The sequence below is a fragment of the Topomyia yanbarensis genome, chromosome 1 (genome assembly GCF_030247195.1).
Source record: "Topomyia yanbarensis strain Yona2022 chromosome 1, ASM3024719v1, whole genome shotgun sequence".
In the NCBI taxonomy this organism is placed as follows: domain Eukaryota; kingdom Metazoa; phylum Arthropoda; class Insecta; order Diptera; family Culicidae; genus Topomyia; species Topomyia yanbarensis.
This window is the reverse complement of record NC_080670.1, coordinates 73323853-73345959: the sequence shown is the minus strand read 5'-3', so window position 1 is coordinate 73345959 and position 22107 is coordinate 73323853. Positions and strand designations below refer to the sequence as shown.

Below are 22107 nucleotides of genomic sequence, written 5' to 3'. Positions count from 1 at the left end.
CTAGTGAATCCGGCTTTGTTAAAAGAAGTTATTAAACTTTTAACGTAGTACTGCCTGAGTCAGTTTTGCATGGGGCCTAGCTGTGCATGGTTGTGTACTCGATTCCCACCAACTATGCATTTTTGTGAGGTAATGGTTAGATTTAGCTGAATAGTATGTTCAAAACAATTATGTTTTGGTTAGAAAATTTTAGCTCCACCTGTGACCGCATAGAGGGCGCCAACACTAACTTTTCATAGAAGTGAGATAGAATATCGAGATGTTCGGAAGAAATATTTAAAAATGCTTGTTCTGCAACTTTGTAGAAGACACCTAATCTCTATCTCTTTCCATTGAAAAGTTAGTGTTGGCGCCCTCTACGTGGTAAAATGTGGAACTAAAATTATTTTCTAACCAAAACATGACTCGTATTACTTACTGTAAATCTTCTGAACATACTATTGACCTAAACCTAACCATTATATCACAAAAATGTTTAGTTCGTGCGAATCAAGTACTGATACACAACCATGCGCTGCTAGGCCCCATGCAAAACTGACTCAGACATCACTTCGTTAAAAGTTTAATAACTTCTTTTAACGAAGCCGGATTCGCTTTCTGTCTTCGACAAAGTATCTTTCTTATTTTCACTTACAGTGATAATACGATGCATACAGTGCCACCTAGCGGCGAAAATGGGATTGGAGGGTTTTCTCCATGTAAATTATCGAAAAATCCCATACAAACTTTAGGCACGTTGGTCCGGTAGCTAGACCTGTCCGATTTGCTACAAATTTTAAGCCAGTACTTCTGGTGGGACTAGCAATCGACTCAGGCATGGGCCGATAGGGGTCATTTTTTCCTGGCACTCTAGTGAGGACACTTAATCTTTGGGGATATTTGATTCCCTGGCCATATCTCCTAATTTATACGCATAAAGCTATCACAATCAGAGCTCCAAATTTTCAACTGGTTGGTTTGAACTTGAAGTTGGAACAAATCTCAAATCATGCCCTGCTATGTTCAATTATCAGTTGTTCGTTTGCATCATTCATTCAAACAACCGAGTTGCTCAATCATTTTTCATTCATTTTCAATTTCATTGATCCTGTGAATATCTTTCTATTGAGTTATTGACTATGTTTTTCAAGCAATACTACTCTGAACATACTTCTTACTGTTCATGTAAGCTTTAAAATGCAAAACATGTCATTATTTAACCTAAACTGGCCTCTACAGTACAGATGATAACTTTGATTGGTGAATGAAAAAGCATCAATTTGAAATGAAGACGTACGGTTTAGTTATAAAAATCCCGCCAACTTGAAAGTGAATTATTAAGGAAGGCTTTGAATTTGAATCCTGGTTCGGCTTGATTGAACTGAAAGTTGGCATTTGAAAATGAAAATTTGCACCACTGATCACAATATAAAAAGAAAATGAAGTAACAAATCTTATGTATTACATTTGGTTTAGAACAGTTGTATAATATTTTGGAAATTATGTGTTTAAATCCATCTAGAAGTAGACCTGTGCGCCGCCGCCGGTAAATTTTAACAAACGCCGACGCCGAAAGGTAGACCGGCGGCGCGCAGCCAACTTTTTTTTTCTCACGCCGACCATTGGCGTCTCGAAAATCGTTGACTCATAAGTTTATCCACAAATCGAGGAACATTGTCTATGGTCCGAATATACGACGTTAACTGATTCATGGATTATCACATATTAAGGTTTATTTGGTATTAGTGGTTGTGAATTAGATCACAAAATTAACAAAGTCTTCCTCGAAAATCATTACACGACACTCGGAATATAATTCATGCATCCATTCTTGCTTCGTCAACTGGTTATGAATGCGAGCATATACACGGAAAACCGATTCATCACAATTTCAACTAAAAAATTAGTTGAGTTTTTGGTTTCGTCTAGTTAATATTTGGGCGAACTAAATTTTTGTTGAAAACAATAATCCAACGTTGTTGGTTTGAAGCTGTCAGTTTCAGTCTGGACATGAACGTTTCAGCCTAGCACAAAACTTAAAAAGCCTACCTGAGCTAAAGCTTGAAAAGCTTGTCTCAGCTTGTAACGCTTGTTTTAGTTCAAATACAATTGCATATGCCGTTACACTATCTTTTCAGCTGTAACCCGTCAGGGTAACAATTGAGCACTGGGTGGAAATATACCCTTTCGTGCGTACTCTCTCCGTAGAGTGTATTGTTTACGAAAATTTATGCTCACCGCTGTTTTGTACCGTTCACACTAAAGTTGTAAATTTTTGTTCATTTTCTCGTTTGTGAACGGTTTTGTTTGTGCAGATAGGTGTAGTAATTTTTGTTGAACATTTGTATATAAGAAACATAGGGTTTAGGTAGGTCTCCGCTCTCCTCTCGCTGTAAAAGTGATTGCTAACTATGCTGTACCATGGCAATGACAGCTATGCGGCGGTGTGTTTTTTGGTGGTTGTTTGGTGGAGTGGAGGAAGGCGGGCATCCTAAAAGGGGAGATAGTGACGGACCACGGCATCGAACAGACGCCTGATCAGTTTTGTGTTTTTCGGGACAGTTTCCCGCCACCATAACCAGTACGGTATAGTGCGCGTGTGGACGGTAAAAATACCCGTCAGAAAGTGCCGGCCCGTGGTTCGGGTACTCGTTTGTTTCTGGTGCTGGATCGCCGTCGGGGGAAGCTAATTATCAAGGAGCTTTCGCTTCCCCGGCTAACCGTAAAGGATCCAGACGCACCATTCCGCCCTCGCTTGGAAGGATAAGCCGAACGAGCTTTGCTCTCCTTCCCAGCTAATAGCCAAGGAGGGTGAAGCAGGGTGGACAACGGCTCCCCCTGGGAAGAACACTGCGGTGTCTTCCGGGATTCTTTGCGGGGAGCGAAGAATCCGGTGATTCATCACCACCGTCGCTAGGGAGGTTCCAACAAAGGAGCCAAGCTCACCTCCCTAGCTAAAAGACAAGGACCGCTGCCGGAGCAGCCAACGAAGATACGACCGAAGGAGAACGCGGCCGTTGTTGACCCGGCCGGTCGGAAGAAGCCGCCCGCCTTTCCGCCCGCAGCAGCGAATCACCAGCAGCCGTAGTGAAGTGGAGGGAGAGTGGACACAGCAAATAAAAGTTGGTAAATTTAGGTTATTTGTTTGTTTACTTTTTGTTGTGAAACGAAAATCCGAAATTCTGTAGGAGCACCTAGGCCGCTCTGAAAGGAAGGGTCCGCCGGGCAATTAAGAACCCGAGTAGTGGGCAAACCCCAACTTACATTTGGCGCACAGCGCAAAACACACTGAAAAAAATATTTTCCTATTTTGGAAAATATTTTTTTCTTCCGGAGTGTGGGGTGCTTCTACTAAATCTAGGATTTTCGTAGAACAGTCGGTGAGGTTTCTTCCGCAATATTGTTCCGCGGTCGTAATATTTATTTATTTACATTTTTTGGTATATTTATTTGATTTTTTGTATTTTCCTTTTTGTCCAAATTTGTGGATTGAGTTGTTTGTGTATGGTCTGCCGGACGAGTTGTTTGAAAGTTATCGTCATTCATTTGGTCGTGGTGGCTAATTGCCTTGAATTCTCAATTCGATTTGATACATTTTTGGTACAATTTGATTTCCTGAAATTTTAAGGGAATCGTTAGTGGGCGAAAAATCGGAAATAATACCGTGTCAGTACTTACATGCTTTGTGTCTTGGTGATTTCTTCCAATATAGCGCGAGTTATGATGGCGTTGGAGAAATTCAACCAAGCGTGTTTGTTCATGCGCGTCGATCATTTACATTTCGATGAGCTGGATTTTGAGTTGCTATCTCGAAGCATTTTTATCTCTCCTGATTCGGATCTTTCGGGTGTCCAGCGGCAACGGCGTCTTCGGGGAATTTTGTCGCATGAGCGGTCGTCTCGGAGGGAATTAGTTCGCAATTTCCGGGGTGACGTGGGTGAAGAAAAGGAGATCTGCCTTGGTAAATTACTAACAATCAAGGAAGATCTCCAGTACCGGTGCCCAAACAAGGAGATTTACCGAACACGGTTGCTTCATTTGGGGTCTAGGCTCCAGGTTATCCGAAATTATGCGGCAGGGGAGGTCAACCAGGAAATTTCGGGGTTGCTGGAGGAAGTTCTAGCAGTTTATGCCAGTCATTTCAGCGACGAACAGGCAGCACTTCCTCCCGACAACCAAGAAGGGGAGGATGGAGAAATTTTGGGAGATTTGCTGAGTACAGACGTACCTGCAATTCCACAGGGATCCAATCCTTCCGATAACGAAGGATCTCTTTCCAAACAGCTCGTAGGAGACGACCTGTTGCGTGTCTTGTGCGAGATGAGGGACGAGATTCGACAATTGCGACAGCAATCCGACGATAATAGAGCCCTAGCGTCTCAGGGGTCTGATGCTTTTTCAAAAGCTACTGAAACGCTAATGGGTGGGATTGCTTCACTGACAACCATTTCGTCAGTTTTAAGAAAGACGGTTCAAGAAGTTGTCTCACTTCGTGAATCCGTCAGTGAGCTTCGGGCACTAGTACATCAGAAGGAAAGTGCTCCCGAGATGGATCTGCAGACCGATCTGGAAGATTTGCGTTTGATGGACGTACACGATTCATTTGATGCACCAGAGATTTCTCGCCCAACACTGGCGCCCAGTCCCGATCAATTTGTGTTGAAGCGAGGATTCTCGGGTCAACAAAATCTATGTCCATCACTTCCTATCGAGAAACCGAAACAGAATACTGGATTCACAGCCCCGTACCAAACTCAGAACCAGCCTTACGTTCCTGAATTGACCGAACAGCTGGCGGGACCATCATATCCGAACTTTTCGATATCCACCAATGCGGGAAACGGATCGATGGTGGCCCCCAGGAATTACTCGCGAAACCCGCAACGCGTCGCTGATTGGAAGATTCGGAAGTATGCTGGAACTGATGAAGGAACTGGACTTAATGAGTTTTTGGACACCGTAGCAAATTACGCTGCGTGTGAACAAATGTGCGAAGAAGAACTTTTCAATTCTGCGATGCATCTGTTCACTGGCAATGCTTTGACCTGGTATCAGGCTATGCGTGCGCAAAACCGGTTGTTTAACTGGAACCATCTTGTTTGCGAGCTCAAGGTAAATTTCGTACATCCTGAACTTGATGCTACGCTCAAAATGAAGGCTCTCCAGCGCCGGCAGATGCGTAACGAATCTTTCTAGGAATACTTCCTGGAAATGGAAAAAATATTTCGTGCTATGACGGTTCCAATGGCACCGAGCGAAAAACTCGACGTGCTCAAGCGGAACCTGAAAGCCGACTATAAACAAATGCTAATCCTCAGGCCAGTGAACACGCTTTCAGAATTGATGAGTCTTGGTAAATCGATCGACGCCTCCAAGACGCCGATTTATCAGAAAGTTTTCGGTTCTTCTCGGGAAGTCGCTGCTTATTCTGACAATCCACCACAAAACAAACAAAAACATAATAATCAAAACCAAAAGGGAGGTGGACAGAATAACGGCAACGCAAAATCCAAAACGTTTTGGAGCAAGAATGCCAAACCGGCAGGTCTTGATTCAAACAAGCCTCCTGACAACCAGAAAAAGAAACAGCAAGGGGATCAGGACGGAAAGAATCTCGAGGGAAACCATCAAAAACCAATCGAACCACCGCAGAAACCTATAATGTGTCTGGAGTATTTGGTGGAAAAGCATCGTCCTCCCGTGCCCGGCGTCTGCTACAATTGTGGAGACAAAGGACATGAATATGAGGAATGCCGGAAACCAAATCGGGTCTTCTGCATCGTCTGTGGTTTTAAAGCGTTTGATGTTTCTCGTTGCCCTTACTGCCTAAAAAACGGGATCAGAACCAACTGAAGTCGCAGTTGGCAGTAAAACAGCGCTCCAAACAACAACTCATTATTAATCCCCAGATTTACGACAGTTTTCGACCGGCTCGTGATGAGGACTATGATAATTCGTTGTCTGTCGAAACCATCGTCCTTGACGACCCGTTCGATAACCGTCCATTTGCAATTGTCGCTGTGTACGGCAAATCCTTCAAAGCCTTGCTCGACAGTGGTAGTAACGCCACAATTATAACTAAAAAGCTATACCGAAAGTTTTCGAAAAGACCCTTGAAAAGGTTGGAACGACCATTCGAACTACGTTCTGCAAATGGTCAATCCTTACCAATCATTGGACAAGCGTATCTCCCGTATACTTTTCAAAATTTGACAAAGGTCCTATGCACTCTTGTAGTAGAGCATCTGACCGTCAACTCCATTCTAGGTATGGACTTTTGGCGCGCCTTTGGGATTTCTCCTGAGATACAAAACTGTGCTCTGTTGAACTCAGGTCAGGAATCAGAAGACGATGAAGAAGATGAAGTACCGCGCGAGCCGATACTCACTTCGGAACAGTTAGCGCGCGTAGAAGAAGTAAAGAAGTGTTTCCAGGCAGTAGAGCCCGGAAAGCTAAGCCCAACCTCATTCACAGAGCACAGGATTGTCATCAAAGATGAATTCCAAGGTGCGGCACCCGTTTGCCGATATCCTTATCACATGAGCCCAAAGAAACTGTCAAAGGTCTGGGAAGAGGTTGACCGATGGCGGTCTATGGGAATTATCGAGGAGTCTGATTCGGATTGGTCGCTTAATATTGTGGCGGTCACGAAACCAGACGACTCAATCCGCCTTTGTCTAGACGCTAGGCCTCTCAATGAGCGTACTGTACGGGATGCATACCCTCTGCCCCACCCTGGGCGAATATTGGGCGGCTTACCCAAGGCGAAGTACCTGTCTACCATAGACTTGAAGGAGGCCTTTCTCCAGGTACCCCTGGCTAAGGATAGTCGCAAATATACCGCTTTCAGTGTTCCCGGCAGGGGTATGTTCCAATTTACCCGTCTACCATTTGGTCTCGTCAACAGCCCCGCTACTCTGGCGCGACTGATGGACCAGGTTCTAGGACGAGGTAAATGGGAACCTTACGTTTTCGTCTACCTAGATGACATCATCGTGGTAAGCGAAACGTTCGAGCATCACATACAGTTGCTCAAAGCAGTGGCCGATTGTCTAGCAAGAGCCAACCTAACCATCAATTTGGAAAAATCCCGTTTTGGAGTCCCCGAACTAAAGTTTCTTGGTTATTTGTTGAATCGGGACGGACTCAAGGTCAATCCTGACAAAATTCAGCCGATTCTCGACTACGAGAGACCGGTTACCGTGACGAAACTTCGTCGTTTCCTCGGGATGTGCGGTTATTACCGCCGTTTCATTGATCGGTTCAGTGAGGTCACTGCTCCCTTGACCGATCTGCTCAAAACGAAAACCAAGAGCTTAGTTTGGAACTCCGAGGCAGAACTCGCGTTCCTTAAAATTAAGGAACTTCTAGTCACTCCTCCAGTTTTGGTCCCACCAGACTTCTCCAAAGAATTCATTCTTCAGACAGACGCTAGTGACGTAGCAGTCGCTGCTGTTCTGGTTCAGGAGTATCCCGAGGGTGAGAAAGTAGTTGCTTACTTTTCGCATAAACTGACCACTCCCCAAAGGAACTATCATGCAACTGAGAAGGAAGGTCTGGCGGTGATAATGGCGGTTGAACACTTCCGAGGTTACTTGGAAGGTTATCATTTTCGACTGGTCACTGACTCGTCAGCGATTACATGGATACTGAAGACTAAATGGAAAACCAGTTCACGTTTGAGTCGTTGGAGTTTAGAATTACAACTCTACGACATGTCTATTGAGCACCGGAAAGGCAAGGACAATGTCGTTCCTGATGCGTTATCCCGGGCCGTAGCAGCCGTTTCCGCTTTGTCCACCTCAGACTGGTACTGTTCCATGAAGTCCAAAGTTATCCAAAATCCTGACGACTATGCCGACTTCAAAGTAGAAAATGATCAACTTTTCAAGTATGTAAACTCGAAAGTTGTTCCGTGCGACTCACGGTTCAGTTGGAAACTCGTCCCAGCACCCGAGTTCCGTCAAGATTTGATTCAACGTACCAACGAAAATTTGCTTCACGTGGGATACGATAAAACGATCCACGAAGTGGAGTTACGATATTACTGGCCTCGTATGGGATCTGAAGTACGAAAGTTTATTCGAGAATGTGGGACGTGCAAGGAAATTAAAGCCCCTTTCGTCCCAGTCCAGCCCGAAATGGGTAAGTCGCGTGCGACTAATGCACCATGGCGAATGGTTTCTGTGGACTATATTGGTCCTCTTCCAAAAAGCAAACGTGGCAATCAACACTTGCTAATCGTCCTCGACGTCTTCAGTAAGTACGTCATGTTAACCCCCGTTCGCAAAATCGCTAGTACGTCACTCTGTACGATACTGCGCGAACAGTGGTTCAATCGCCATGGCAGCCCGGAAACTCTGCTAAGCGACAATGCCTCCACTTTCACCTCGAAGGAGTTCAGTCAATTCATAAAAGAAACCAACGTCAAACATTGGCTGAACTCCCGCTATCATTCGCAGGCTAACCCAGTGGAGCGAACAAATCGCTCGATAAACACCGCAATCCGGGCATATGCTCGAACCGAGCAGCGCAATTGGGATGTCCACATCACCGATGTGGAGCGCATCCTAAATACTACCGTTCATTCCTCCACTGGGTTTAGTCCTCATTTCATTATACACGGGTGTGAAATGGCATCTGCCGATGACTTCAGCAGGATTTCCGGTGAGGGTGACCTAGAAACAAGACACCAACAGATAGACAAAATCCGGGAGATTGTGGTCAAAAATTTGGCAAAGGCAAGCGAGGGCATTCGACATCAGTACAACTTGCGTCATCGAAAGTTCTCCAAAGCTTTTGAAACGGGACAAATGGTGTACCGTCGAAACATGAAGTTGTCGAATGCACTCGAGTCTTACAATGCTAAACTTGGACCACAATACTTACCGGCAAAAATTGTCTCAAGAAAGGGTGTGTCCTCCTACGAGCTGGAGGATTTAGCAGGTAAAAATCTCGGAGTTTGGCCAGCGAATCTCCTTAAACCAGCATAAAAAACTTTTCCGTGCCGTCTGTGGACTGACGGTATGCTTTTATATGGATTACTCACTTGGGAGTTTTCCGAAAGCAGCCGTCAGTTCACGACGGCAACAACACGGACTTTGGTCCGAATAAAAAAACAATAAACATTTCTCCGTCTTCTCTATTTTTATTGTGGAAGACCAACTCTGCCGCGAGAAGGTTCTCCAACACCTTCTGGCAATTTTTCAGAGCCACACTCACGCAGTGTGGTAAACAAACACTCGCACGAAATATATGCTCCGGCCCCGGTGACGACTACGGTATGGTGGAATACTCTACTAAAAACACTAATCTTATACCGTGCCGTTCTCCCGGGCACCGGACGCATCTAAATACACTACCTGCCGTGTTCGGCAAAGAGAAGCAAAATTCTTTTGCGCCCCACTCACGCAGTGAGGTAATCAAATTATCCCACTTAATGTATGGTCGGGGACCCGTCTTGGCCACGGAAGGATAGAATTATCCACTTCAATAAACACACCGTGGTCCCCGGCCGCATCAAATACATCACTTTCCGCCGTGTCCGGCAAAACAAATTTATTCAAAACCCCTTTCACTAGGGGGACACCAGCACCTACGGGTGCAGAAAATGTAAAAAAAATCTCCTTGTTGGGAGCACAAAATCACTATTCCCTTTTCCAATAGGGACACAAACATTAGAACGGCTAATTCCCGACCGAAATAATACTCGAAATCGCGCGGAAACAAAAAAAAATCGCGAATAAAAACAATTTGCGACGCCGATTTCGCGTATTGTTTTGATGATGATTCATTCATCCATTCAGGTGGATGATATCATCATCATTTTTGACACTTTCCTTGATGTTCGCACCAATGCTCTGCATCATACAGGTGTAGCCCGATTCGGATCAGGATGGTATGGGTGTTAGGGGGAGATGTGGGTTAAAAAGCGCCTTGCGTCTTCGATTTCGAATCAAATAATAAAATTTTATTTCGCATAATTTTGGGTTTGTGGTTAAACCTGGGGTGAATATCTTTCTATTGAGTTATTGACTATGTTTTTCAAGCAATACTACTCTGAACATACTTCTTACTGTTCATGTAAGCTTTAAAATGCAAAACATGTCATTATTTAACCTAAACTGGCCTCTACAGTACAGATGATAACTTTGATTGGTGAATGAAAAAGCATCAATTTGAAATGAAGACGTACGGTTTAGTTATAAAAATCCCGCCAACTTGAAAGTGAATTATTAAGGAAGGCTTTGAATTTGAATCCTGGTTCGGCTTGATTGAACTGAAAGTTGGCATTTGAAAATGAAAATTTGCACCACTGATCACAATATAAAAAGAAAATGAAGTAACAAATCTTATGTATTACATTTGGTTTAGAACAGTTGTATAATATTTTGGAAATTATGTGTTTAAATCCATCTAGAAGTAGACCTGTGCGCCGCCGCCGGTAAATTTTAACAAACGCCGACGCCGAAAGGTAGACCGGCGGCGCGCAGCCAACTTTTTTTTCTCACGCCGACCATTGGCGTCTCGAAAATCGTTGACTCATAAGTTTATCCACAAATCGAGGAACATTGTCTATGGTCCGAATATACGACGTTAACTGATTCATGGATTATCACATATTAAGGTTTATTTGGTATTAGTGGTTGTGAATTAGATCACAAAATTAACAAAGTCTTCCTCGAAAATCATTACACGACACTCGGAATATAATTCATGCATCCATTCTTGCTTCGTCAACTGGTTGTGAATGCGAGCATATACACGGAAAACCGATTCATCACAATTTCAACTAAAAAATTAGTTGAGTTTTTGGTTTCGTCTAGTTAATATTTGGGCGAACTAAATTTTTGTTGAAAACAATAATCCAACGTTGTTGGTTTGAAGCTGTCAGTTTCAGTCTGGACATGAACGTTTCAGCCTAGCACAAAACTTAAAAAGCCTACCTGAGCTAAAGCTTGAAAAGCTTGTCTCAGCTTGTAACGCTTGTTTTAGTTCAAATACAATTGCATATGCCGTTACACTATCTTTTCAGCTGTAACCCGTCAGGGTAACAATTGAGCACTGGGTGGAAATATACCCTTTCGTGCGTACTCTCTCCGTAGAGTGTATTGTTTACGAAAATTTATGCTCACCGCTGTTTTGTACCGTTCACACTAAAGTTGTAAATTTTTGTTCATTTTCTCGTTTGTGAACGGTTTTGTTTGTGCAGATAGGTGTAGTAATTTTTGTTGAACATTTGTATATAAGAAACATAGGGTTTAGGTAGGTCTCCGCTCTCCTCTCGCTGTAAAAGTGATTGCTAACTATGCTGTACCATGGCAATGACAGCTATGCGGCGGTGTGTTTTTTGGTGGTTGTTTGGTGGAGTGGAGGAAGGCGGGCATCGTAAAAGGGGAGATAGTGACGGACCACGGCATCGAACAGACGCCTGATCAGTTTTGTGTTTTTCGGGACAGTTTCCCGCCACCATAACCAGTACGGTATAGTGCGCGTGTGGACGGTAAAAATACCCGTCAGAAAGTGCCGGCCCGTGGTTCGGGTACTCGTTTGTTTCTGGTGCTGGATCGCCGTCGGGGGAAGCTAATTATCAAGGAGCTTTCGCTTCCCCGGCTAACCGTAAAGGATCCAGACGCACCATTCCGCCCTCGCTTGGAAGGATAAGCCGAACGAGCTTTGCTCTCCTTCCCAGCTAATAGCCAAGGAGGGTGAAGCAGGGTGGACAACGGCTCCCCCTGGGAAGAACACTGCGGTGTCTTCCGGGATTCTTTGCGGGGAGCGAAGAATCCGGTGATTCATCACCACCGTCGCTAGGGAGGTTCCAACAAAGGAGCCAAGCTCACCTCCCTAGCTAAAAGACAAGGACCGCTGCCGGAGCAGCCAACGAAGATACGACCGAAGGAGAACGCGGCCGTTGTTGACCCGGCCGGTCGGAAGAAGCCGCCCGCCTTTCCGCCCGCAGCAGCGAATCACCAGCAGCCGTAGTGAAGTGGAGGGAGAGTGGACACAGCAAATAAAAGTTGGTAAATTTAGGTTATTTGTTTGTTTACTTTTTGTTGTGAAACGAAAATCCGAAATTCTGTAGGAGCACCTAGGCCGCCCTGAAAGGAAGGGTCCGCCGGGCAATTAAGAACCCGAGTAGTGGGCAAACCCCAACTTACACAGCCAAGACACAAACGATTGGAATTCAACTAATCTCATTGTTGAATTAAACTGCTTCATCGTAAAATACAACATACGATATTTCAAACGTTTTGTTTCACCGACCGACGGATGAAGGTATGGAATTAAATTGTTGGTATACTCCGTATGCCAGTAATCCACACGTAAATATAATATAGAGTTATGTTTCTCATCACGTTATCTTTTTGTAAACTGCACTCTTAAATGCGACGAAATAACCAAAGCTATTTAAGGATTGTTGGTAATTGATAGATGATTTCAATTTTAGATGAAAGGAATAATTTTTATTTCTTTTCTATTTAGTCAGCCAGCACTACAAAAAAACTTCATACTTATTCCAGATCTAATTTGGAATCTCAAAAGATGAAAAATAATTATCGTATTGCATATTACATATTACATTTGTTAATAATTGAAATTTTACTATATAATCGACTAAATCCGAAATAGAATGATTTTGACAATCTTCGACAATACTTTCAACTTTCAGTATTCATGTATTGAAAAAAATGTCAATCAAAATCATTCCTGTATTGAAATATTTTTAAAGAAAAACTAGGCAAAACCAAAATGAGGTCAGTTGAATTTCTGATTTTTGTGTACTGGTTCAGGTAGTTGCGTCCGGGCTAAAACAAGCTTTCCAAGCTGAGACAAGTACCTACCTGAATAACCGTTATGCCCAGCGTGTATGAATATACTGTCGCTACCTTGATGTATTCCAGTAAGGTGTGCATCTTGGCTACTTTGCTGTCATTTCGTATGATGTGCGTCTTGAATCAAAATCAATAATAATTTTCAATAACTATTATTTGAGAATCTCGCAAAATTAAGAGAAAATTTAGTTACGTTTTTCATTTTTCTGTTAAAATCAACTAATTAGGAAAACAAGAATTTGTTTTGTTATTTTCTTCATCGAATGGTTTTCAGTGTAAGTCACAATTCACCATTCGTGCGCGTGGAATGATCCACAAATTCAAAAAAAAACACTTCCACTTTCAAGATATAGTTAATGAAATTTACGATTATGTGCCTGATCTTAATCTTTGCACGTAATCAATTTCACTGGAACGCAGTGTATTATTCATCGTTTTTTAACGGATTCATGATTCCAAGTATGCTAGACACGATTCACCAGTCGAGCTCGTGAAACTGTTCATGATATAGTTCATGAAGTAATTAATTTCCATATAATCTTAATGTACTTACGTAAACAATTTCAAGGATCTCAGACTATTATTCATGGATTATTCGCTCTGCTCTTGAAATTTCTATGTGAGCTATTGTGTACAACTGTTAGCAACCAGTCTCACAGGCGCAAGCATAAGATACAAGGAAACCACTAGGACCTGTAACCCTGTTATTCTTTTGTTCAGATTCAATGTAATGTTCGGAATTAAATGAAACTGTGCTTAGCACAAAAAATATATTACCTAGCCACAATTCATGTCCGTGAAATAATTAAAAAATTTTTCAACAAATACGGGATAAAACCGATGCCAAGCTTCTTCAGAGGGAACTGAACAGCTTTAGTACGTGGTGTGATCTAAACAGAATGGTTTTAAACCCGAGCAAATGCTCAATCGTTACGTTCACGCGGAAACGCCAACCGACTCAGTTTAACTACCATTTCTTCGGCTCAAGCATTCCAAGACACTCTCACATCAAAGATCTCGGAGTCATCATGGATTCGGCATTAACATTCAAACTACATACGTCACACATCGTGGATAAGGCATCACGACAGCTTGGGTTCATCTTCCGAATAGCGAAAAACTTCAGGGACGTATATTGTCTTAATTCACTTTACTGCGCGTTGGTCCGCTCAACGTTAGAATATTGTTCAGCTGTTTGGAATCCGTACTACCAGAACGGGATTGACAGAATCCAAGCTGTTCAACGCAGGTTCATACGCTTCGCCCTTCGTCATCTCCCATGGCGAAACAGATTTCAGCTGCCGAGCTATGAAAACCGTTGCCAGCTAATACACCTCGATACAATCAGCATTCGGAGGGACTGCTCTCGAGCCCTGTTCGTCTCGGACTTACTCTCTGCCAGAGTGGATTGCCCTACAATCCTCGGACGTCTGGATCTTCAAGCCCGCGTTCGAGCACTACGTAATAACTCCCTTCTACGAGTTCCGTTCAGGAGAACCAACTATGGTTGCCAGAGCGCTGTTACCGGACTCCAAAGAATTTTTAACAGTGTGGCGACAGCCTTTGACTTCAACAGGACGCGGAATGCGATAAAAGTGAAAATGTTGTCAATTTTAAAATGTAATTAGTTTAAGCAACCACCATTGGGGCCAAGGGGCCTGTTGGTGAAGGTAATAAACATAAACATAAACTATAAGACACGGGACTCCGTGTAAGAAAATCGACGGTAAGCTCAAGACTAAAATATCACGATAACACGAAGAGAATTTACGAAAATCGTTGCACATCGTTCAATTCTTGATTTTTTAGTCAATAAAGTTAATACACAACCACCTACTAAACATTTGAGTATGATGCCATTTTTTTGCGTGATCTAGTTTTGTGTGAAACACATAAATTATTTTTAATACGAGGTTTATTTATTATAGATAGAATCGTGACCTATTTAAAAAAAATTCTCGAAGAATAGTTGGGGGCAATGATCTTGACTTTTCGCGACGCTAGTGAACTGATGTGGCGATGCAGAGGGTAAGATTTCTGGTCTCATAACTTATTCATCGTGTGATCTAGCCCCACTCAGGAAAGATTTTCAGTGTCAGTTGCATCAGCCCGGTATCACAGACAAATATGACGTAACACGAGATGAATTTTCATTACTCATAAACGGTCGATTTAAATTACAAAAAAATGCGCCATATCAGCGAGCGTGGCGTTAGTGAAGAGATTTTGACACAGAGCTCTGCGTTATTTAGTTTCCGCACCCACCCGAAAACGTTACCGTCTTTTTTACAATTCCAGCACATCGAGCATACTTTGCACTCAAGATAGAAGCAAATCTTACGTTGAAAGAAAATGTAGTGCCACGGAATCGTATGCCTTATCATCGCAGTATTTACAAGAAGTAAAAGTAAACGCCTGCCTGGAAAATGAAGTAAAGTGACTACCTTGAAAGGTGTCCTTACATGATCATTTAAAGTGACATTTCTGCGCACTAATGCCATGGACTTATTTGACGTCTAGGACACCAACACAGTTGAAATGTGTATAGACACCATACAAATAACGTTATATTTTCAATTCGTCATCTGATTTAACCTCATTTTGCAAAAATTCCACCCGATTTATCCTCAATCTCGCACTAACACAACTGCACATGGATTATTCAATTAATAACGCCTCATGTTATGGTACCTGATATCTGCGGGATTCTATAAGAGCGACGGTAAAGAAGAATAAGTAGAAACAAAAAATAATGAAACGACAACAAGAAATAATTTCCTCAGACAAAACAAAAACTATTTTACCGTTGCTTAATTTTTCAAATATAGAAAAATAAATAATTATTATGGGTCATAGAAAAACAGTCGTTACTTTGCATTCTTCAAATTTGTCCATTGCAATCATTATTTCATGCGAAGTCTTAGTATGCGACATCGACAATTTTTCTATTTCTTTCTTCAAATTTTACAACTGTAAAAACAGTTCCACCTTTCATTTATTATCTTGCATTTGGTAAGCAGGGTGGGCACTATTGGGGCTTCAGTTGAAAAAAATTTGATATGGTTGCAAGAATTACATTTTGTGTAATGCGTTCAACAGATGTCGATGGGCGATGATTTTTTGTTAGAACTTACTTCAAGCTGTAACGTCTGTTTGTATGTGCTTCGAAGTCTGTTACATTCGAAACCGAAAATTTGGGAAAGGAATTGTACCGCCTAGAATTTTTTTTAGTTACATAGGCGTCAATATTAGTCACGCCGACACACGCCGGCGCGCCGCCACCGATAGGGTCCAACGGCGTGACGCTGCCGGCCAAATATGTCGGTTACGCCGCCGCCGATTAAAAATGCTTCGGCGCACACCTCTAGTTTGGATAAGATCGGTTCAGCCATTGCTGAGAAACACGAATGAGAGTTTGTCCGTTACATACACACACAGACACACACAGACATTGTCCCAAATCGTCGAGCCTCGGAAAAAATCTTGAAAGTTTTAGCGAATTCTATACATTTCTTTTCTAAGAAATGTAAAAAATTAAATTTTGTTCACCTCATACAACATGTATCTTTGATCCCTGTAACACTGGGTATTCTTGATCCCTATCATTAGTTCTCTCAAACACTTTCAAAATCTATAAAAATAGAAAACAAAATTTTCATAACGTGCCTGGCACTATTAATTGATCTAAAATATTTTTTTCCGCGAAGAAATGATGATATAAGTTATTGAAGGTTGAAAAAAAAACAGTTAAACAGCATACATACCGCAAATACTTGTCTTGACTTTCTATTGTGGTTAAAGTTTGTGTGCATCGAAGAAGGGAGTCTTATTAATTAATTTGTCAGAATAGGTGGTTAGCTGAACTTTCGTGTCCATAGGTCATAGTGTGCTTTGTTTCTTTAGCCCTAGTAGGCGGGGGATCAATTTACCACACGTTTTTACAAAAAACCACGTTTTGGCATGATATACAAATCAATTCATATTACTGACATGACATAGTATTCGGATTTACACATTATTCATAGCTTTTGCAAGTCGAATTGACTACAACATGGCGAATTTTGCAATTGAAATTTTTATTTCATTGAAAATTTATGAGAAAAAAAACAAAAGTGGGATCAAGCGCACCCACTCTCCCCTAATATTCCGAGCGTCGTGTAGTAGTTTTCGAGAAAATATCAAGACTATTTTAATTTGGTAATCCAATTGACAATCACTAATACCAAATAATGATCAAGATGTGATAAAACATGAATCAGTTAACGTGGTATATTCGGTCCATAGACAATATTCCTAGATTTGTGGATAAAATATGTGTCAACAATTTTCGAGTTCGCGAATTTTCGCCGTGGGAAAAATGGCGTCGGCGTACGTTAAAAATTAGCGACGGCGGCCTACCTACAACCTCATTGGGCTGTTCTGGTAGTTTTTATGTACCATGTGGTGGTATTAACTTGAATGAAATTTACCGCATGTAGAGTTATAGGACTAAACAAATGTCATCTAGAGAAAATTGAAAAAAAAATAACCTTTCTTTCCATATTTACACAATTCACTTTTAGTTTTTTCCTTACAGAGGTAGCCATATTGTACTTCTTAATTGGACAGTTCATGAACACGTGTATGAGCGTATTTCCAGTTGCATTTATTGCGATTCTTTAATTTTCGCCAAAAGAGCATCGCAAGTTTTCTTGGCATCGCCTAGTAACATTGAGGTGTTTGTTTTATAAAAAATAGGGTTGTCCACTGCAGCATAACCAACACCAAGGGAACGTTTCATCACAACGACCTTAAAAACATAGCAGTTGTTAGAGCAGTTATTAATAATTGCTAAGTGAAGGCTTACCTGATCAGCTTTCCAGACCCGTAGGACCGGCATACCAGCAATAATTGAATTAGGGTCATCTTCTGCAGCACTATTCACAGTATCGTTAGCTCCAATGACAAGTGCAAGATCGGTATCCGGGAAATCTTCGTTAATCTCGTCCATTTCTAACACATCGTCGTATGGAACACCGGCTTCTGCCAACAAAACATTTAACTGACCAGGCATTCTACCTGCCACGGGATGGATTCCGAACCGGACTTTCTTTCCTTGCGACTTCAGAATGCTGACCATTTCGGCTATTGGATATTGAGCTTTTGCAACACACAAACCGTAGCCAGGCGTTATGATAATGTTCTTGGAGTTTCTAATCATTTCAACTACACCGTCGACATTCACTTCCGTATGTGTTCCGACAATTTCAGCGGGTTTTCCACCGGCAGTAGAGGTTGTTCCATATCCGCCTAGAATAACATTAGGCAACGAACGATTCATGGCTTTGCACATTATGTAAGACAAGATAGCACCGGAAGAACCAATCAATGCTCCAACAATGGTCATGAGGTTATTATTTAACATAAATCCTTCCGCACATAGTGCCCAACCGGAGTAGGAATTAAGTACTGTAATAACCACTGGCATATCCGCACCACCAATCGCTGCTGTTAGAGTGACTCCCATTGCAGTAGATAAAGCAGCCGTCGTTCCCAAAAGACCCAAGCCTTCATTCAATGTCGGTTCCATGAAGAAAAGTCCCATGGCACCTACATTACCAGCCAACAATCCAGCGTTAATGTAATGACGACCTGGCAGCAACAATGGTGCAGAGTTTAACAGGCCTTGTAATTTTCCGTATGCAACTAACGAACCACTAAAGGTAACGCCTCCGATGTACGTTCCTAAGAAAAGCGCTGTCTTCAAAACATTAGCAGCCGGATCAGTTGCTAATGTTGGAAAATCATGTATGAACGTAGCAACACATGTCAGCACTGCAGCAGCACCAACCAAACTGTGGAAAGCTGCCACTAGTTGAGGAAGATCGGTGATTTGAATTCTCTTCGCAATAATTGACCCGATCAAAGCACCAATGCCTGTCACTCCTCCCATCTGTATGAGCACCTCTGTACTCGGTGCCATGTAGCCTAGCGTGGCAGCAATACCACCAGAAACGCCAATCTATAATCAATCAAGGACGTCAATGTTAATACTACGCTAACGTTATTGTTATCTTACCATTCCAAGTGAATTGCCGAGACGTGAGGTTTTCTGTGATGAAAGTCCTACCAAAGCGCCAATGCAGCACAAACTAGACGCAAGATACGCCATTTGATGAATTTCTGGCATCTCTTGAAGGGCTGCTAATCCATAGCCACCAAGAAAAACACCCGCGGGAATTCCATACAAATAATTGTGCTCTGCTGGATCGGTTGGCCTTTTGAACATATCCAGCATACGTTGAGTAACCAAGAATCCACCAAAAATGTTAATAAACGAGATAAGAGCTGCGCTAGCTGCCAGTATTTCAACTGTATTGGTTGGAGTTATACCACCACCCATCATCAAAAGACCGCCTACTGCTGTAATACCTGAGATTGCATTAGTCACAGACATTAGAGGTGAATGTAATGCAGGCGTCACTCCCCAAACTGTATGATAACCAACAATGCCGGACAAGGCAAATGTTGTCATCATGGTAGTGAATGCCGGATTTGGTGCTATTGCCCCTAGACCAAGCAAACCTCCCAATCCAGAAGTGTAGATCATACTTTTTTTAAAAGTTTCATTGAACGGGTTGGGTGGTGGTAGTTCGGCCTTTACAGCAGCACCAGCAGAAGCTAAAGATGATGGTGGTTTAGCAGATACAGCAATCACTGGCGGTGGCCACATCAGATTACCATTATGCAAAACAATACTGCCACGTACTACTTCGTCCTCCAGTTTGATATCAAAATGCTCTTTTTCGCCAATAGATAGGAGAAACTTGGAAATATTATTGGCATACAGAGTAGAGCTCTGTGCCGGGAGGCGACTAGGAAAATCTGTCAACCCAATATGGACAACACCGTGGATGGTTTTCACTTCACCAGGTACTGTAGTGGCAACATTTCCACCAGCTTCCGCTGCCAGATCGACTATTACACTTCCTGGTTTCATAGATTTCACCATTTCTTCAGTAATAAGTCTACATAATGGGGAAACATAATTATATAAAATGTTATGGTACACCAATATCCAACTTACGTTGGAGCTTTCCTTCCGGGAATGAGTGCAGTAGTAATGACCACATCCACCTCCTTACACTGCTTAGCAAATAGGGCCATTTCAGCTTCGATAAATTCTTTGCTCATCTCTTTACTATAGCCTCCGGCAGTCGAGCCATCCTCCTGAATGTTGATAGTCAGAAATTCTGCCCCCATACTTTCAACTTGTTCCTTAACTACGGGACGGGTATCGAAAGCCCGCACAATAGCGCCCATGCACCGAGCCTGACCAATTGCAGCCAACCCAGCAACGCCACCACCGATGACGAGAATCTTCGCTGGAGGCACCTTACCGGCAGCCGTGATTTGTCCGGTGAAGAAACGTGGAAAGTGATTTGCGGCTTCGATAACTGCTCTGTAGCCTGAAATGTTAGCCATCGACGAAAGGGCGTCAAACACCTGAGCACGTGAAATACGGGGAATGGCATCCATAGCTAAAAAAAGATTATTGCAGTGCAAACTTTCGGGCAAATCAACTACCAGTACACACCGAATGCAGTTAGCTTCCGTTGCGCTAGTTTATCAATTAAATTCTTATTTTGAGTGGGATACAAGAAAGATATTAAGGTTGCGTTTTCTTTAAGCGCACCAATTTCATCGTCAAGTGGCTGCCTTACTTTGAGGACAATATCTGGAAAACGTGTTAAAATTAAATATTTCTTATAATGAATTTACAAACCAGCTGTCTAACCAGATTTGAAAACTTTTCCTTTCTCGACAATATTAGCTCCGGCAGACACATATTCGGCATCGCGAAACTTGGCATCCAAACCCGCCCCTGCTTCCACATTTACATTGAAGCCTTTTTTTACCAGTGTTGCAGTAACAGCAGGAGTGACAGCAACCCTAAAAAATATGTATGTAGCAATTACATGAAAAAAATGACATGATCTCTCAGAATTTCGCAATATTTAGTAAAATCGGTTCTTATCGAAAAATTTTAAACACGTATTATTACATTTCAACCGTAGTAATTTTACCGAATTTACAAAAGTACTTCAGACCAATTGAACAAATTTCCCGATGTCTCAAACATAAGGCTCTAAACGTCTAATAAACATACCGTCTTTCGTTGACCCATCTTTCCTTTGGAACACCAATGACCAAATTTTTGTATGGAATTCCTGTCACAGCCGTCGCTGGTTTACCATCCTTCTGCAATAGTTTAACAGTGCCTATGAAAAGAATTGTATATTTTTAAAACATTTGTCCAAAAAAATCCCATACCGAATCTGGTTCGTACCGGAAAACAAACGCAATGGATTCGTCACCTTTGGAATGTGCAGTACCGATTCGCCTCCGTAGACACACAGACGTAGAACGCCACGCGTCATTTCGTATCAGCTGTGTTAGCAGTCGACCAAATGATAAAATAACGAGAAAATCCTAAATACCAAAATGGAAAACAAGCATTATTACTGATAACGAAGTCAACTTCACATTCACCTTCCCACCATTGATTGCTTACGGCTATACCGCATTACCAAGAAAGCACGTGAGACCAGAAAAAAGTAGATAGTACATATTGGTAAAAAAATATCAATTCGATATTTATTTCAGTTCCTTGCCATTCACACAATGATAGGGACAATAAATGAGATTGGGAAAGAAGGAGTAAAACGAAGCCCTGGTACAAAATGCACATTTTGCTTTTCTCAAAAATGATCAAAAATTCCTAGTGGAAAATTATACCGACTGGATTTCATTCATAACTTCTCTATGACAATTGTATATCAAATACTGCGCGAATGTGACCTTGTAAAAGGTTTTGGCTGTAAAATGCTCACTTTTACATCGGATTGAGTCAGTATATATACCAAATTAAAGATTAAGCTTCTGGGTAACAATGCTTTGCATTTTACTCATCACGCCTTCCAAAAAATTGAGACACAAGCGTATTACGAAAAAGTTCATTTTTACTGTTTTCAAAAATGGTGGGGTAAACTCGACAACCTGTTTTGGTTGATTTAGTACGGATATTACGTAGATTTAATGGTTTTTCAATGATAAATTAATGGATGTTAAGTTATTGAATGGTAATAAAAGGTAGGCTTTCAAAAAAAAAAACTAAAGTAGCCAAATTAGAGGGGCTCGGCATATAGCGTTTTTCAGCACAGCACGTTTTGAGTTCCTTTGTGGTCCCAAATGCTTGTGCAAAATTTGGGAGCGGGAGCGTTCAAAGTTTGTATGGGATTTTATATGGGAA

The 22107-nt window shown here is 42.0% G+C and overlaps 1 protein-coding gene across 1 annotated transcript in view; it reads right to left on the bottom strand.

Moving 5' to 3' along the window:
* Positions 1 to 17439: 17439 nt before the first annotated feature.
* The window catches only part of LOC131677930 (NAD(P) transhydrogenase, mitochondrial-like), a 41317-nt gene continuing 36649 nt past the window's right edge, over positions 17440 to 22107 (bottom strand). The window contains exons 2-9 of the mRNA XM_058958029.1: positions 21145 to 21287; positions 20965 to 21076; positions 20593 to 20747; positions 20392 to 20532; positions 19882 to 20335; positions 18874 to 19822; positions 17662 to 18816; positions 17440 to 17604 (exon numbers count right to left, since the gene is read on the bottom strand). Of these exons, the coding sequence (XP_058814012.1) occupies positions 17461 to 17604; positions 17662 to 18816; positions 18874 to 19822; positions 19882 to 20335; positions 20392 to 20532; positions 20593 to 20747; positions 20965 to 21076; positions 21145 to 21235 (3201 nt within the window). The 5' untranslated portion in view covers positions 21236 to 21287 and the 3' untranslated portion in view covers positions 17440 to 17460. The remainder of the gene's footprint in view (positions 17605 to 17661; positions 18817 to 18873; positions 19823 to 19881; positions 20336 to 20391; positions 20533 to 20592; positions 20748 to 20964; positions 21077 to 21144; positions 21288 to 22107) is intronic.